This window comes from Hyposmocoma kahamanoa, unplaced genomic scaffold, assembly GCF_003589595.1.
Source record: "Hyposmocoma kahamanoa isolate Upper Pololo Valley unplaced genomic scaffold, ASM358959v1 117, whole genome shotgun sequence".
NCBI lineage: Eukaryota > Metazoa > Arthropoda > Insecta > Lepidoptera > Cosmopterigidae > Hyposmocoma > Hyposmocoma kahamanoa.
The window spans coordinates 1,968,978-1,989,074 of NW_020653397.1; the positions used below are offsets into that span (position 1 = coordinate 1,968,978).

The window sequence follows — 20,097 nt, forward strand, 5'->3', positions numbered from 1 at the left end:
GTTTGCTCGGGTGAACTTACGGATATTCAAAACAACGTTCTTCAGATTTCTGCATTAAAATATCATCGTAGTTAATCCCACATCTTCGTTTGAATCGGCAGTAATGCGTACTCGTGAATGCCAATGAGAGAGCCGGTCGCTTCCCCTCGATTGTCAATTAAAATTCCCGCAATTATATTATAATTACTTGTCATTATACGCTTCATTCAATGGTAAAATATCATCTTGATTTATCCAAGTACTTACGCATCGATGCCATCAGCAATTTTCCTTTTAGCGTCACATAAATTGAAGCGTTTAATAACAGTTCTAAAGGTCAAGTGTGTATTACACATCCGTCAGGGGATCGTTGCGCAACTATCGCTCATTTGCTTACAAATGACGTGTGACATTTTCATTAAAGTTTACGATTGCAAAAAATAGGTTGGTAATGCGAGTGCGTACTCGCTGCCTACTCAGCAGCAGTCATTTGAGCTACTGACTAGCCAGCCACTGGTCTGCATGGTCGATGACAGCGAAATGACAGTATCACAACTAACCCGATCACTCGTCGGAGAGCACTATATCAATCACTCTCAACAATCGCACCGCATGCCACTTAAATAAATTTATAACATATTAAGTACGTCGAAAATAAACACTTTACCGTTTATGATTTATTTCGTGTAGCGATGAGTTATGGACGTCACTTTATTAGGAGTGTTAGAGCGAGAGGACCGATTTATCTCTTTTTGTGGCGATTTCACGTTCTACGGCTACCGATAAACGTTTTATTGGAGTAATTAAAACGGACGATTAGCGTCTGTACGTGTAACTTGTCTAAATACATGATAAATGTTACGTTTTACAACGTAATCTTTGACGATATAGTTTTTATAGCCAATAAGTACGTGTCAACTGATTTTGATTTTTTTTTATTAATGCTACACTAAACACAAACTTGGATGATTCTTGTGACACTTCATTTGACGTATGTCATAGGGATAAGGTAAAGTAGATAGATTTAAAGTATTTGATTTTTGAAGCAAAAGTTCTCTCTTATAGTTTTATTTTTTTGACACACAAGAATAATGAAAATGCAATTTCAACAGATATTTGCGAAAATTTGAAAAATCATTTATCATGTCATTCAAAACACTCATCATCAAATTATCAAAAACTATTTATCGATATAGCTCATCTAGCAAGTATAATGAAGTAACCTTTGCACGTTGTCGTAAAAAATGTTTTTCCGCTCAGTTCTCACAAATAATCAATGATTTAGTGTTATTTTTATTTAAATTTAATGTATTTACTTAAACAAAGGCCATATATTTCAAAGCGAAGCTTATAAAAATAGTTTATGAAATACGTAAATTAATGCACGTCCTTACAAGGTTATATTGTACAGATTTTTATGAACTCTCACAGGGATCATTCTACATTATTTTTAGTATAGTTGTAGGTACTGTTGTTTCGTGCAAAGACGAGCGCCTTACCGAACCGAGAGACGCAAAGTTATAAATAATAAAGAGTGGTCAGTTCCATGAAACTGTCAACTCATTATCTATCTCAGTGACTGCTATCCGAGACAGGTCGTCAAAGTTCACCGTTACTTATAAAGTACCTCTATAAATACAATTTAATTTCAACATTTAACTTACAATGAAGTCTTTGACTGATAACGAATCAATAATATTATTGTTGTGGTTTAAAAGTGAAACTTAATATTGACCTACGCTACAACAAAGTCACTTCCGACAGTCAAATTGATATTATGACACGACCTCATTAGCGAAGACTTTAATGTAATTTTTTTAAATTGCATTTCACCGCAACATGTCAACGCCTATTGTGCCTATTGTAGAAAAAAGAAAAGCCACAAAGCAATTGCGGTATTATAAACTTGTAAAAACATACAAGGCTCTTGATTGTCGGTTTGTACCCAGATTACCAGTTTTACGAAGCCGAATTGTTAAAAAATGACTCTATTTACGGCGTTTTTATGTTCTTTAAATAATAGGTGTAACTATGGCGATTCGCTTCATCATGTTATTATGCGGATCGTATAATGAAACACTTGTTAAAAGCTGTGTTTATTTACGATCACTTTCTATAAAATATACCTGTCAATTTTAATAAGACTCTCATGAGAAGTTCAGCCTTCCCAGAAGTAAGGGACTATTTTTTTACAAACAAGGACATTTTTTTTACACCGGACATGATTGTTTTTAAAAGACTCGGTTCTGTTTCTCTTCCCTAATGCCCCATAAATCACCCTAAACTTTTTTTCTGAAGTAGTTTCGAGTTTTATTTTAACGACTTTCAAAATAAGAGACGTTTGTTCCTTTTTTTTTCTACTTCTTTGATTCGAGTCAACGCACTTGGTTAGGTTGTTTTCGTTTGTGAACATAGCTTTACAAAAATTAATATAAGAACGCATCGAATCGATTTCTGTCGAGGGCGCGACTTAATTTAGTTTACGACCAAATTTGCGTACAAACAAGCAAGATTTAATCGAGACGAGCAAATAGCGAGACTGAAATCGCGTAAACAATCGATAAGGGATGCCTGCGATCACAATTCGATCGATTAAGATTTACCGTTACTAATTACACTTTATAGTTATTAAGGTATTAAAACATTATGCCGAAGAAATTGCTCGCTACTGATTTACGAGAGGCCATTTTGCTCGCGACATTTTAATATTCGAATGCGTTCGCGCGCTTTTTTTACTTTTTAATTCTGATGGGTAACGGGAGCAGGTGCGCCGTACAAAGTTATTCCGTTCGGAATTCTCTTTGCGAGTAATTTTCGTTTGCCTCTGAATGGTTTTTGTATATGGAATGGTATTGGGGGAGCATGGATTTTTATTACGGATTTTCAGAAAATTTCCACAGTGCTTGCTATTCGAGCTCTTACTGAAATGATATTATAGCTGATGGCGATGCTCTAGCTACCATTTCTATGCATTTCTTTAATAATAACTACTGCTGTTGATTATCGCTATATTCTACGTTTTGGTAACAAACTAAGTTCGTTATTATTTTTGTTTTACTTCTATGGAATACATGCTCGTATACACACGGATATTCAAATTAATAACACTTAAACTCTTAAATCAAAACTTCCCAGCAAACTCACGATCTTATAAAGCCTATAAATTCTGACAAATCTAACTTTTGGCAGCGCCATCTTTTATCAATATGAGGGCAACTTTAACAATTTATGAAAACGCCATCTATGGGTAATGTTACGTACCTGTTTACTGAATACCGCGATGTCCTCGTTAAAGGACTCGGAGGAGCAGACGTCGCCCCCCGCAACGCCAGGGTCGCGGGGGGTGCACGTCGCCAGCTCGCACTTCTCGAAGATCAGAGCCAGGAGGGGAAAGAGGGGATGCCTGCAACACAGAAAAATATTTTAAAATACTATTTTAGAAAACACCATGTATTTGATACGGAATTTTTTTGCCTACATCTTGAAACAGTTTCATTTTTTATGTATGGTTCTTAGAATAATAACGCATAGAAACCTAGTCCGCACACGCTAAGTGAGGCAAATTGAAGCACGCTAAAAGGGCCTACACGACCGGGCGGGCCTTCAGTGCTCAAGGTCAACTTGCACCGCGAACAGATCAAGAATTTTAGCTAAAATAAAGAATTGTGCGGTAAATGAGTGTAAAAATACGTCAGACAAACATAAAATAGATACTTACATCACATTCCACAAGGAAGTAACGCGTTTCAACTTGTAGGTATTTTTATATAAATATTCACTAAAACCGAAAATTAACCTACTACTAAAACTAGCCTACATGAATTCGATTTTTGCCTCACTTGTGACAGTACGTTTGATATGAAACTACCATTCTATGCGTTATTATTCTAAGGTATGGTTGTTATTCTTACTAACTTAATATATTTCTTTTAAACACTCATAAATGAATTTTGCCCTGAACACGTTTTAACTTAAGGTTTATTCAAAACTACAAAACAATAATAAAATAATTATAATTAATCTTCAAAACCACAAATCAAAAAGCCCATAAACTTTTAAAGCATCCCTTTAAATTCAATACGTTCTTGATTACCTCGGAGATGGTACCGCGATACCACATATTAAAAACAAAAGGCTGTACAACTCTCGACCTTTGCCGCGCGATCACAGATTAGATATAGATTGTGCAGACGTGACACTGATATTCATCGTCATTCTGCCAAAGTTTGTGTAAGGGGCCAGTGTTAGCGGGGCAAAATATTCGAAACCAAAATTGTACTTACAATGATAAAAGCACTATATGTAGTATCATAAAAGACAATTTTCAGTTACTGGAATGTCAAGCAAACATTACAATGTGTGAAAATACGTCTAGTATACTCAAATTTTAAAATTAATGACAAAAAATCGTCGTGGAAAGAAAATCATTAGCGCACATTCTGTCATTAGTTTCTGTCTCATCTGTTCATTATATTTCTGGTACTCAACGTACATTTATTAATTACTGTATTGATTCACAATACAAAGATTGTATAGTTGTCATAAGATAAATAATGAAAAATAAATATTAGACAACATTACATACGTTGCTCTGATCCCAAATTAAATAACTGAAGCACTTGTGTTATGGAAATCAGAAACAACAACGATACCACAAACACCCAGACCAGAGACAATATTGGAAAGTTAGTTTTACATTGACAGGGGAAAGAACCCAGGACCTCGGCAACACCATGAAAACCAGTATGCAAGCCGCTCGGTCTCGGAGGTCGTGCACAAGTATAGTTTCACTGTGCACGACGACATCAGACAAATAAAACATATGTCATGTAGAAAATAGTAATCAGAAGAATGTACTACATCTGTGTTCTGTCTGGTCTGTGTTTCTCGAATGTTACAATTTGAGGCACAAACTGCACAGGCCTTTACTACACAAACGCGTCGTCAGCCTCATCGTCTCATAACATCAGTTGAGGTTCCAAGCGTTCGTCAATTTGCTTTAAAAAAAACTTGTATTCCATTATTTTAATACAATTAAATATTTTTGAAATAGTACTAACTCATAAATAATCGTTGAAAGCATCTGGATTAAACGGGAATGCCAATTTATAAAAAAAAGCCACACACGCAACGTCCATTTCTGTCTGAAATGCTATTTTTGAACTGGCATTCTTTTTTTAAAAACAGGTCCCATCCACAACTGTAAATGTGCTAGCACTGTTTAAAAAGGTAAACACACAAAATTCCTTAGTGTCGAGAATAAAACACAATAAGCGCATCAAGCAAGCGCGTTATGCAAGTAAATGTCAAATTTAAAAGTAACTTTACTCACGGTACTAGACTTGGACAACTCTTACTCGGAGTATTTGTATGTAGAAAAGCTCAGGCGTAATTGTTTGTAATGTAATGTCTTTTTATCATCAAAAACACACGAACACACAAACAATACACAGACAGCCAGGGATAATGTTTTAACCTGCTTATCCTAGGATACGATCCCCTGGTGGATCCGTATTATTTATTTTATATTATTTTTATTACCATCGGATCAGGAATAAATAATTATATTATTCCCACCTGATACCCTGGTACTTACAAGTTTATTTTTGTTAGGTACTGTGGTACATGCAATAAGAAAAACATTTAAAACCTCTAAGAGATGACGCAAAATTTACAAATTATGTTATCACAAATACGACACTAACCAACTTTTGGCTGGGAATGTCACAGTTAGTCAATGAATAGTATTATATAATATAATATTTGATTTTAAAATTTCCTTTTCTCTTGGCTGCACTTACCTTACAAATACAATGAGTGGATCCGGTGGAAGTTGCAAAATATAGAGTGAATCAGTTGGGATTTAAAACTGGGATCAGATGGGAATAATGCTTTAATCTTGCCTAAACAATTTTTTTGTTGTAAACCGTAAAGCTTGAAAATAAATACGTTATTATTAATACGAGTTATCAAAGTATCTACACAACCTGTTTTTTATTACAATCAAAATTAACATGTAGCTTTAAAGTCGTTGATCTCGTAAACGCAGTCATACTATTATTTTATTGTACACAGATAGGATCTAGTCACTCGAGTGTGAAGCAAAAACTACTTGCTTGTTACTCTTTGAGCTAACAAAAAAACGCAGAACCCGCGGCAATGTAATTCAGTCATATAAATTACTATTTAATTACTATACTTTCCTTACCGATGCCAGGTTAGACTAGTAAATGTAAAAAGTTAAATAGTGAAGTTAAAAAAGTGATGACCTTTTTGAAAACTCAGTTCTAGAATAAAATCCTGGAACGCGTTACTACTTAAAAGTTCTTTCTGGAAGGTGTGTTATGATCTATGAGCAGATAAGTTGCGTTTTTTTGTTTGCATTTTTTTCAAATTCAATTTTCAAATTTAACCAAGCAATAAATAGAAGTCCGTGGTCTGTTTAATTAGCATTTTCTTGCCGTTGGAAATTAACATTAATTTTCAATAGCCACTATGTTTTTGTAACTTGCATTGTATTTATAATCTAGGTTATCTTTTTAGAACATTGAATGATTAATTCTTTTATTCACTTTTTTAAAATCATTATTAACCCCAAACTGCATACGACATTCTCGTTATTAAAAATACTTTTTTTAAATAAACGGTGCCCCAATATAGATTTGGACTTTACGTATATTTCAAAAAACAGGCAGTATTATTGCTAAGAAGCAATTATATTTCATGCAAACTATACATAGAAATATTAGGTTTTTATTGAATATCACAATGTTCAATTATTTTTGTGAACTTACTCAACTAGTTTGTAATAATTATTAATTACACTAAGAAGCTATGAGCCACGGTATGGCCAGACCGCTGGTTCGTGTCCAGTAGTAGTGTCTTGGTAATTAGGCAGAAAATTAGGAGATGCAAAAGAGATTTCAAAGAATATCTTGTAATTAAAAAAACTACATTATCAATATACATTGTCCTACCAGTTAAACTGCCTCTGTGGCCTAACGGTTATCATGATGGACTGCCACGCAAGAGATCTCGGATTCGAATCCCGTGCCGGGAGAAATATTTGCATGGCATTTTATCTCGTGAGTTTGAGTGTAATTTGTGGTTGTCTATGTGTGTCCATGGCACCAGCGATACAGGGTTTCCCTAGTGCAGAGCTATGAGTGTGTAGGTTATTATTATTATTAAGATATTTTCTTGTACTCGACTGCAGGTCGGATAATTGGAACCAGGTACGTGTCTAAGCCAAGTATTCTGGTTCGGTTGTGGTATTGTGGTGGAATGTGCCAGAGTGGTGATTTTTTGTGGAGTTTGTCGAATCAGGTGTATTTAAGAAACGGCGGACTTTCAAGCATGTGTCTAGTACAATTGACTTTTGTAGAGGTATGTAGGTTTAAGGGTGCAGATCTATCATTTTTAAGGCAGTATGAAGGATTTTCGCTAAAATACCAGTTGATGAAATTATAATGGGGACTATTTTATGGTTTCTTGGTGCCACATTTGTTTGATTTCGTCTGTTAAAGGTACGTATTTTTGTATTTTTTCAGTGTGTTTCTGTTTTAGGTTGTTTGTATTGGGAACGGCAATATCTATGAGGTAGGTGGTCTTTATTATTATTATTTACTTTATTCTTCTCAGCTTGTTAGCTGGTTTGAACCACATTTACGCACCTAAATCAAGTAAATGCAGTATGGTGTGTATCTACAAGTATGTGATGGGTGTGTAATAAGACCCTACTTCGTCCTAATGTGTTTTAATTCCTACCTAACCTAACCGAACCTAATCGTGTCTTTGCGATAAACATTCAACATATCCTGAAAGAACAACTGTTTCGTTATAATTCGGTTTTCGGTGTAATGAAAATTCGAACAAACGTTATTTCGGACAAAAAAATTATTATCATTATTATAGTTACAAACAACATAGAAATCATATTTATTTACATCCTCTAACAAAATGCAATAGCTGTTCAATAGCAGTTGCAGTACCATTCAGAGCTTTAAATTCTAAAATCTAAGAGGCACTGTCACTGCACCCGTCACTTTGAGACATTTGACAAGTTCCATGTGCCTGTAATTTCACCATCACCCTTTCAACAACTTTTTCACAATGAGCTTTCCTTCTAGGTACTGCTACTGTATAAGTAGAAAAAAGTCGTAGAGCAAAATTCTGGAGTATTTTTTTAAGTCCCATGTTAGTAATCAGTACTAACGTAAATCAGAAAAATATTGTTTTTATTATTAACAAATTAATATTACCTATCAGGAGTCTGAAATGACATTTTCCAGAAATAACGTTTGGTAAAAATTTCATAACCTCGACAATAATTTTGCGAGTAAAAAGTTTTTTCTTTTAAACCTAACCTAACCGAACCTAATCATGTATTTGCGATAAACATTCAACATATCCTGAAATAACAACTGTTTCGTTATAATTCGGTTTTCGGTGTAATGAAAATTCGAACAATCGTTATTTCGGACAAAAAATTTTCGACTTTGTGATAGGTTACCCGCGAAAATCTGAGAGACACCCCTGCGCCCCGACACATACGCGGCATGTTGACACCGCTGTCACTGGGGCCGCACCCCGAACAGAAGCTTCAAGTTTCTTAACAAGTTTTGATCAGATATCTGGCTATTGCCGTAACACTTGGTTGAGTGGCGCCTGTGGCAGCGTATCTTTGCTTACATCTTAAGTTTACTGTGAAAGGGTTAAAGTTTAATCGGTATTATGATATTTGAACACTTCTATAGTATCTTTGCGTGAATAACTAAATATAAACAAACTTAACTGTATCATAAAAGAGCACTGATAAAACTTGAAAAGGAACTCTGCCCACACAAATGAAACTAATTAATTACATGCACATGAGACTTGTCAACTTTTGTCTCAGTGTGACAGGCGCAGTGGCAGTGCCCATCAGATCTTTGCGATTTAAAGCTCTGAGTGGCACTGCAACTGTTATGGATAGGCGTGTGGCTTACCACCAGGAGCACGACTTGTTAGTCCCGTCACTTGGTATAATAAATAATAATAAAAACTACGTTTCATTATATTGTTTTTTAACTCAACAGCTATTTCAGAATATCGTTACACTAGTTTCCCAATCGTGTAAAAGAGAGGGTAATCGAGATCGCGTCACATGACTTTTGCTTTCATTTTTAAACGACTTCAAAAAAGGAGATTCTCAATTTGACAGTATGTTTTTGTTTTGTATGTATGTTACGCGATAGCTCCGGCGTTTCTGAAGCGATTTTGATTATTATTTTTTGTTGGAAAGGGGGTATATCAGTATTGTCCCATTTAAATTGGAAGAAAATATTCCACTACTTCTTAAATGTCTTTTGAGGTCGGTTTTTTCATCAATCCTTTCACGCACTTCCGTGTACTTTCGGTATTTAACCTTGCCAGTATGAAGAGTTACAGGAGCGTGTATATATATAATGGACAAAATGCACGATAGTGCTGTCCTCCTCACCATCAACTAACGTAATCGACAATTAACAAAATTGATTAATTAATATACCTATACACACGCACGATTGCTCACACACGCACAAATTGGTAAATTTACACTTGAAACGTTACTTTTTCAGCTTAAATGCTACGGAATACACATTGAATCTAATTTGTGTTGAACCTGGAGCCATGTCGTCTTTCCATACATCTTTGTCTGACAAATAGTCTTTAATTTTATTACGACGGAAGAACAGCGCCAGTCTCCTGACTGGCATTAAGCTGAGTCGTGGCCTTTTCATGGTTGCATACAACACATTGTATATATAAGCTTATTATTTAATTTTAGGTTTTCACATTTTCCTCCTGTATTTTATTTTGCTTGTTTTTTGTAATTGTGTTTCTATTTTTGGTTATTGTGTTGTATGTACCGATGAATAAATGTTTTTCTATTCCTATTCTATTCTATTCTATTCAATTTTGTAATATGACTTTTGAATTAAAATTTTTAATGAAGTTTTTAAACTTAGCAAATGATAATCTTAGTATAAGCTACGCAATCTTATTGTAAAAACATATACAGTTCCCTATAAAAGAGTGGTTTGCCTTGATTAAAAGAAATAGTGGTACTACGAGTTTGGACTTGGCTCTAAGTTTAATATAATACAATGTTTAATGTAGTCTCTCTTGTCTCTCCATTCATACAGTCATTATCCACTTAATGTGTTGTACTACACGCGGGGTGGGTGCCTGGAGACTTATCATACAAGCTAGACCTAGTTTAGACTCCAGTCTCTCACAAATGTAACTAACTCATTAATCTAAGTACCTTATTGTTAATATGCGTCCTGTTGCTTTGTGAGGACAAATATAGTTATTTTTGATATAATTGCGGAAAGTTACACATTATTCACGAGTCTCGTGACTTCTTGGCCCGTGCCAGTGGCGAGGGTCAAGACTCGAGTGAAAATGACAAATCCGCACGTGTGTCAAATGAGGTTTTTTAATACATTTGCGAAATAACTACATTGAAAGTAAAATAAAACAGTATATTTTAGTGGCACGGCGGGCAGCGGTCTCGCGTAATACTCACCTCCGGTCATTGTTAATACTCAATCAGCCATCTTTATGGAAAATATTTTGGTATTTTTAAATGTAGCCCGTTGTTTTATAAAACACCTATGCAATTTAAACAAATAAGATGTTTGTAAGTAAATATAAGTTTTAATGACGAATGACTTACGTCACAAAGCACATAAATATTAAATAAATATACAACCATTTTAGTTGTTTTTGTCTTTTTTATGTTTAAGACTGGAAACAACAGTCATTAAAAAAAAACAGTAGTGGGAAAAATCCAACTTTCGGCACGAAAATTACCACGTTTTGAGCAACTCTATTAAAAAATAATTTTGTATATCTGGAAACAGCAAAACGAGATCTACAACCCCTATAAGCGTTTTTTTTATATCTTAATTAGTTACAGTTTTGTTGTTAAGCAAAATCAGTGTAATGAGCATTTTTTTTATATGACAATAAATCTTTAGATACGAACATATCGAAAGAAACCGAAATAAAAATGCGTTAGTTATGACTAGCAGAGCACAGTAGTAACAGCTATTTGTTATGCAAGGCTGCAATGTTGTTGTTTGATACGAGTACTTGTATCCTGAACCTAAGCAAACGAAAGAAGCCAAGATCGAATCACGAGGGCAGAGAGTCCAGCGTAACGAGGGTTTCAATACACTAGACGTAAATCGACTTCGTTGCCGACCGAAACACACAACTTTTCACCTCACTACAGGGAAGAACGTGGTAGATGAAAGAAAAACAGTTGAACTATAACAAATCAATTTTAATAAATAAAATAAGTTATCGTTGTCAATTTAATGTCATCAATAACAAGAATAAAATATAGGTGCCAACCATTGACTTACAATTATATGGACGTCGGGTCCGCGCTAAAAAGTGTCCGAACTTATAGGGCGTAAAAATCGTATACAGAGCGTCATTCACGCTTTAGTCTTCGTTTGTTCGACTGACAGCGAAGCAAGCAAAATTAGACAGTACTGCGATGACGTTACAATTTAAATTCAACGTTTTAGCTTTTTCATATTCCTTTATATGTCACTACGTTTAAATAGGTTGACTTGGGACATTTTTTTTCGTGGTTTGTGTATTAGACCCGTCGTCCATTTATTTGTAAGTCAATGGTGCCAACGGATTTATATTACATGAGTAATGTACGACAAATCGTGCCATAATTATGCCATGATGTTTTTTTTTTCATTGAAAGATAGAGTTAGGTGCACCGTAGTCCATCGTCAAGGTCAAATTCAAAAGCCTTTTCCACGCTACCGTGGAAAAAACGCTTTTGCGCGCAGATTTCTAATGAGAAAAAAAGCCTTCCCTAGCTAGTGAGGTGAAAAAGTAATTGTTACTTAATTTTGCGTTCGCGTTCCTGTAAATTTCGTAAATTTTAAACGTTGATTTAATCAATGTCTAACTGTTACAATTTCAAAAGAAAAAAAAGATCGAACACTCAAAAAAATTCCTTCAATCTGGCCGGACTCGAACCGACGTCTCCTAGCATACCGTGCTAGACGCCATACCAACTAAGCCACGGAACGAACCAGCGGACCTCACGAATTTTTCTTTCTATGTGCTTGTTGTCGAATCCTTGTACTTGTTGTCCTTGTATCTATTTTTGTTTTATTTCGTTACACACACAAGCGATTACTATGTAGTGCGTGAGTGAATCGATTTCGAACGAAAACGTATAAGTGTTTTGAGTATGGTTGTTTTATATTAAAATGTTATATTATTACTATGTATTTCATATTACTATATGTTTATTTTCTTCAAGTACATGCCTACGTCACGGTCATTATTTTCACATGTACAAGTACAAAAAAAACAATGGATAACGGATATAAATCCGTCTTTTCCGCTGTAACCGTGTCGATAAAGCACGCAATCGATTATACTATCAATAATCTATTAATTTTGACACTATCAGCTCAATCTTTTTGTTAAGCAGTGTATCTTTAGAATCTAAAGCTCCGTGCACACTTGTGTCAAAAGGACATGGGGATAGAATAATGTAAAACAAGCCGATAAATGATTAAAATATTCGATAAAATAAGTAATTAGAGACCACAATTTGATTTTTGACGAAAATTGTTTTTCATTAAATTTTGATAAATTATGACAAATAGGTATATTTTTGACATGTATTGAGTCGTGCGGACATGTGCACGGCAGTGGAGGTTTGAGATTGATAGGGATTGTGATAACACGTCACATTGTAATAATCTGCTTTTTGCATGATAATCATACATTCTTTGAAGATACACACATATATAATAATATATAACACTTACACACTCAATCGCACACATAATCTATTACAAACACGATTCAGTATATTATGTAATTATTATAATTAGATATTGAAATCGACTGAATGTATTTACCTAAATTTCAAGTAATATACAAAGAGTAGATAACACCTCCCTCTGAAATCCTAAAATAATTAAAACTGGTCTCAAACTAGACTTGATTGTGAGCGTTATTATTATAATTTAGAAAAGGTTGTTTCCTGCATTGGTCCTACCGAACATCGAACCCGGGACTTCCTCATCCAGTGTCCACATATTGGAGGTCGTCAAATTAAGGATAAGAGGAGACCCGTGCCCGGCAGCGAGACGTCTAATGACAATTTAGTAAAAATAATTTCCTAAATTGGTCTTACCGGGAATCGAACCCGAGACCTTCTTATCCAGTGTCTAAAGTGCAACCCGCTGAGCTACCGAGGTCATCAAAAGCCGCTGTCACTCACAATAAACATTTATTTATTTTATCTTTTTGAATAATTTATATCCCGACACATTAAATATATATTACAATAATATAATCTCAGTACAACAAAAAAAGAAACATCAAAATCGGTTGACAAATGCCAAGCCTAAGACTTATCACGTAACATGCATAAAAAAAAAAACAAAAAAGTCGAATTGAGAACCTCCTCCTTTTTTCGAAATCGGTTAAAAAATAAACAGGATTATTAAAAAAAAATGGAAATGAAACTGTTCTTTTTTAGAATCTAAAATGGCATACATACTTATATATGTATACAATAAACATGCTAATTTACTTTTGTAATTTTCCCAAAAATTTTCCCAATATATACAACTAACCTTAATTGCCATGGCGTCTGACACGGTTTGCTGGAAGACATATCCAGCCAGATCGAAGAATTCTATTGTTAGTGTTCGATCTTTTTATATTATAACAAACTAGTGGAGTAATTTCGCAAAAATAATTGAATATCGTGGTGGTCAAACATCCTGACATTCAATAAAAACTTAAATATACTGAAGAATACACAAACAAATAGTTCCCTTCTGATAAAAACTAAATAAGTCATACCTTGGTATTTTAAAAGTGCCTTTATCCCATGTAAAACACTAAAAAAAATACGAACTACATAATACAAATTACATATGAAATTTAGCCAACCGTGGTAGCCCAATGTATTTTAGTACCAGTAGAGGAAATGTGGTGCTGGAGAAGAATGCTTGGGGTATCGTGGACAGACTTTCGTTCAAACGCCTTCATACTCCAAGAACTCAGCATCAAGCAGCGTCTGTCTACTGCGGTGCAAACTCGCATCCTAACATTCTTCGGTCACGTCTCAAGACGGAATTTTGACTCCATAGAGCGTCTTGTGAAGGTCACCCATTCGATGGACCGATCAAATAAAATCTGCAGTGGGCAGTCCTTTACATGAGTGTACGAGGGAGTCCACTAACAGAGAGAGATGGCGAGATGTCGTAAGGCAAGCCACATTCGCCGTTAACAAACGTACTCCGTGATGACCACGACCACTCTGTCAAGAGTGATATGAAAGAAAAGAAGAGCATCTTGAGAAACAGTTCGTCCAGGGAAGTAGTGCCACCTGACCTATTTCTGCCGCCAAGTAGTAACGTGAGAGTTACTGTGTTCCGGTTATGAAAGGTAAGGGTGCTGGTGAAATTACAGGCATTCATTATTCGGCAACGGTAGCTAATTTTTTTTATTAAAATTGATTTGTTATAGTTCAACTGTTTTTCTTTGAAATACCCTTTTCCTTGCTTTAGTGAGGTGACAAGTTGTGTGTTTCGCTCGTCACCAATTTCATGCCTTGAAACCCTCTTTACGCTCAGAAGTCTATCTTAGTCTCCATCGCTTGCTCAGGCTTCAATACAAGCACTCGCGTGAACCAATAATTGTGCAACCTTGCTTAATAAATAACTATTCTGTAGTTATGGCAATCTATGACTTAAAGTAGACGTATAAGTAAACTTTACGCTGATAAATATTAAACAACATGGCATACGTCGCGTCGATCCCAAATTAAGTAAAGCACTTGTGTTATGGAAATAGGAATCAACGACGGTACCACAAACACCCAAACCCGAGACAATATAGAAAGATACTTTTCTGCCTGGGGATTGAACCTGAGATCTCAGAGACTGCGACACCATGAAAACCGGTGTGCAAGGCACTCGACCATAGAGGTCGTCTATCTGAACATGAAGCTGTTGTAACCGGCTCAAGTCAATTCAGCGTTAACAAGTGTAGTGGTCTCTTTATTCGCCTCAAGTGCAACTAAATTTCTTTAATCAACAAACAAAACAATAGAAACCTTCGCCGTGTTGCAGAATTAGAAAGAACTAAATTACCAGACATCACGAACATTGCTTTTTCTAGATTCATAATTGTAATATTTTTATTAAAAAAAAAACGACCTCAACAGTTCATGGAACTATATCTATTTGCCAAGTTATATTGAAATCGGTTACCAGAAAGTGCGTGAAACCGGATTCATCCCCTAGTTTTCCACCCTTAGAGGTGGAATATTTTCTTCAAAGAGAATCATCAAAATTGGTCCACAAATTACGTGGATAACATACATACAAAAAAAAAGCAGTCGGATTGAGAACCTCTTCTTTTTCTTTAAGTCACTTAAAAAGCAAGTCAGTTTTTGTACTGTGTTGAGCAGCCAATTGAATAATTAAGTAAAATAGATTTTCTAAATTCTGAAGTATGAAAAACACACGTTACCACACCACTCACCCGTATATAGCGTCTTTGTCGCGCTTGTGGACGAGCGGCTCGCCGGGCAGCGCGTGCGCGGGCGCCGCTGGCGGCGGGTAGTGCACGGGAGGGATGTGCGGGTGCGCGAGCCGGTGCTCGTGGTACATTGCGCCGCCCTCCATATAGCCTCCGCCGTGAAGGCTCTCGTCGTACTGTAATGACATTGTTAATTAGTTTATTGTTGTAACCATAGATAAAGTGTGCATAGTGTAAAAATGTCGCTGCTTTTTTGGAATAGTAACCTAATGCAAAATAGTTGATTTTTATCTTTTTAGCTTATTACATAACTACACTCAGAATATGCTAAGCAGAGCGAGCTTTGTATTGTTTAAAACAGCCACATGACAACATCGGCCTGTATAAGATTAGTCGGCTTTGCATTTCAAATAGCAGTAGAGCTCCTTGAGTTCGTAAAGGGAAATACTGCCTTACCTATTTCTGCCGCCAAGCAGTAATGTCAGCATTACTATGTTCCGGTTTTGAAGGGTAAGGGTGCTGGTGAAATTACAGGCAGATGAGACTTATCAACTTATGACTCAGGGTGACATTGCGACTTAAAGCTCTAAGTGGCACTGCCACTGTTATGGACAGGCATATCGCTTACCACAGGCGCACGATTTGTTAAAAAAATGATGATTTGTAGTTCTTTTTTAACCATCTTACTGATGAATTAGGTGATATTTTTAGATAAGCCACTATTCGGGGACATACATCAATAGAACCATGAAAAAAGGGACTTGAAGACAGAAAGATTAATAGGAAATCAATTTCAAAAAGTTCAATAATGATTACCTACTAAAAAAATTGAGCATACTAAGTGTGTGAGGATTCCGGAAAACTTCTACAAGTGTGGAGAGTAAATCTGGAATTTAGCAAATGGAGTTGCATAATTTCATTCTACACCATTGAAAGACAAACGATGCAATACGTATGTATGCACTACAATACTTAATTATAATTGATAATTGATATCATTAATAACCGCCCTGTGGGTTAAAAAGCCCCAATTCATTATATTTAATAACACATACATAGACAATGCAGCCTTCCCATCTGTCAGATAATGCTTGTTCTTTGAAAGCCTTTTTGCTGGCGTGACTGTACTATTTTTTTTCAACAAGGGCTTTATTAAACTTAAAACGTTTTAATTATTAAGTGGGAAAGATATGGGTAATATTGGTATGTTAAGTTTTTTTTTCGTTTTTCGTATTACGGCACTCTCACTTTGCGAATTGTCATAGACCCTTTGAATGGCCGGCTAGACCTGAATAAATTTTTATTCATTATTGTATATTTAAAAGAAGTTGTTCACGTTTAGTATACCGCGACTTTTCTGACCTTACGACTGCAGACTGTCGTGACAATGGGAAGAGAACGACAGTCGTCTGACAATAAATAAAATGTTAGGATACAAATGTGACGACATTCTGTCGCGCAAACGACAAGCCTGCTGTCGTCAAGATCTAGTGGGAACTGCTAGACACGACAGTCATTCAACGATAAAATAAATATCCACGACACAATGAGAACGCGCCCTTACGTATAACAATATATTTTTATATTACATACGTTATAACTAAGCGAATAACCCATCCAAATGTAAAAGCGCTGCGGGCCAAGGTTGACCATCAAATGCGATGACTCTGCAATTTGGTCGGATCGATATCTCGTCATTATCGGATGTAGAGTACAGATTGTAGTATAGACCGCTTTTAAGTGCAGGTTGTCCCTTTTGAACATTGTTATTACATTTTATTTCATTTTATACGTGTTTTTACACAGGTTTTTTTTATAACATAAAGTGACCTGACGAACAAATCATGCGCCTGGTGATAAGCTACACTCCTGTCTATAACAGTTGCAGTGCCACTCAGAGCTTTAAATCGCAAAGATCTGGGCACTGCCAATGCGCCCGTCACCCTGCGACATAAGTTTACAAGTCGCGTGTGCCTGTAATGTCACCAGCACGCTTACCCTTCAAACCGGAACTAGGTAAGGTGGCAGTACTTTCTGCGCGAACTCTTCTACAAGGAATTCTATTGCTACTCAAGGTACAGTCGACGCCCTAATATACCTAACCTCGTAGCCGATCTCTGGGTTTTAAGAGTCTTGTTACGCATTCATGATTGAAATATATATTCTACATTTAAGTAAGTATACGTTAAAGATCAAATTGGCTTAAAAACTTTCTTAAAACATCATTCACTCATGATGTAATAAGGAAATCATGCCAAAATGATTTTTACGCGTCTCAGGTTAAAGGTTAATTTTGTTTAACATTTAACACTTGTCCATCTACCCAGAGCCAAAGAGTAGAAATAAGTAGTAATGCTATATTGACAGTTTGTAGATTTCCCAAAGATTTCCAGACGGATGCGGCGTGCATCCATCGGTTATCCGTCGCCCTTACCAGGTCATCCGTCCATCTAGTACGGGACCGGCCCACTGAACGTCTTCCAGTTCGTGGTCTCCATTCAAGAACCTTTCTGCCGTCAGTTCTACGAGCTATGTGCTCTGCCCACTGCCACTTCAACTAATCCTTTGAGCTATGTCGGTGACGTTCGTTCTTCTACGGATCTCCTCATTTCTGATTTGATCACGTAGAGAAATATCGAGCATTGCTGGCTCCATAGCTCGTTGAGTACCTTTGAGCTATTTTTATGAGGCCCATAGTAAGTGACCACATCTCAGAACCGTAGGTCATCGCTGGCAACATGCACTGCTCGAAGACTGTTATCTTCAAGGACTGCGGTATTGCGGACGAGAAGACCATGGCCTGCACCCTCATAAAAAGTGACCCGTGTTCAGTAGACGACGATAAGTATATAAAAAGGTAAATAAATGTTACAGATATACATATATTTAAAAAAGCTATAAATAAGCCAGTGGTACAGGCTGTTTACCTCGGTATTAATTAACAATTAACATAAATGTAATATATTTACACATTTAAATCTGTCTATTAAAAAGTGTAAGAGACTCGTGCTCAACAGTGGAACGAATTCCACCGATTTAAAATACAAATGTCTGTGCAAAAAAGTTAATAAAAAACTTTTGACAAACAAGACGTTTTCGTAAAGGAGCCCAGTGTTCAGTAGTTAAAGTTTACTTAGTGATATAATTGATTAAAACTGGTTTTGTATGTATGACCATACACAATGTATGAGTGATGTAAAGTACTTATATTGTATGTTTCGTGACGGTACATAAAGTTTTAAGTATGGGAGATCGAATTTCCATTTAGTGCCGCCGCTATAGCATTGCATAAACAACATACCTAAGCGCGTATAGTTTGCAAAAAAAACTACAATCAAAACCTAGTTTGTGTTCACCTGTCTATCTTTATGACAGTAACTTACTATTACTTACTTAAAACATTTTTTTAATTTATAAATATATATTATTAATGTTAATATATAAAAATAACGCGCGTACTCTCATTGCCCCGCATAGGGAAACCCTGTTATCACAGGTGCCATGGACACACACATAGGCAACCACAAATTACACCCGAACTCAAGAGAGAAACAAAAGTAGGCCAAATAAATATTTCTCTAGGCCTGGTAATCGAAGCCGGGGCAGTTCAGCATGGCAACCGCCACGGAGGCAGTTAATGTTATGTAACATCACGACAAATAACTTATCAACAATTTTAATTTAAAATCCACTAAGCACACTACTAATTTTGCTTTGTTCTGTTTATTTATAAAGCTTCAATGATTTATATCATTGTGGATAACTATTTTGACCTAAATTATTTAAGACAAATAATGTTCTTTGTAAGATTTTTTTTAATAAATAACAGACATACGCTTGGCCACAATCTCACCTGATGTTAAGCGACGATGTGACCGACGGTTGGACGCGTTTGCCTAAAAATGCCTACTCACTCTACCCTTCAATAGCCCCAAATTGTACTTTTCGGGAAAACTTAGATGCCAATAGAGTATTCCATACCTTTGCCATGCGCATCAGAAAGGAGGTAGCAAAGCGCTTAGTGAGAATGGGTGGTATATCAAGGACATAAGGATGAAGGGTTCCGGACCTTCTAGACGACGGGAGGAGGAACGGTGAGGGTGGAACTATACTAAAAAGTTCCAGCGCACACTCCCCGAAATGTATCCGATAGAAAACCGACAAGCAGGCTACTTTACTGCGATAGTCGAGATTTGTAAGATGTATTTGATTGTTTAAAAAGAAATAAAAAAAACACAGAACCTTTTCATTAATAAAATCGATCTCAAAAGTTTGCGTGTCCGCTTTTACTGTGTTCGTTAAACTGGGTAACTAAAATCGCATATGGAAGTCCTCATCAACGAATCATATGACCCCAGATAGCTGGAAATACACTGTTGAGAAGTTCCTCTCGTCTGTCAGCCATTTCTGTCAGACCAGCTCTAGGTCACCATAACATTTTATTTAGTTGGAATGTCATCTACGTGGCAAGTTTTATACGAGCGTGTTAACGGAAAGTGGGTGAAAATCGATAAATCATATTCTTCCCGTGATTTGTTACCC

General features: G+C 36.0%; 1 protein-coding gene across 5 annotated transcripts in view; it reads right to left on the reverse strand.

The window, feature by feature from the left end:
- Window positions 1-20,097, reverse strand: part of LOC113239948 (homeobox protein homothorax) — a 452,743-nt gene that overhangs the window by 405,766 nt on the left and 26,880 nt on the right. For all 5 annotated transcript variants that reach the window (XM_026477122.1, XM_026477119.1, XM_026477123.1 and 2 more), the window contains exons 2-3: window positions 15,559-15,731; window positions 3,241-3,382 (exon numbers count right to left, since the gene is read on the reverse strand). In XM_026477122.1, coding sequence (XP_026332907.1) covers window positions 3,241-3,382; window positions 15,559-15,731 — 315 coding nt within the window. The remainder of the gene's footprint in view (window positions 1-3,240; window positions 3,383-15,558; window positions 15,732-20,097) is intronic.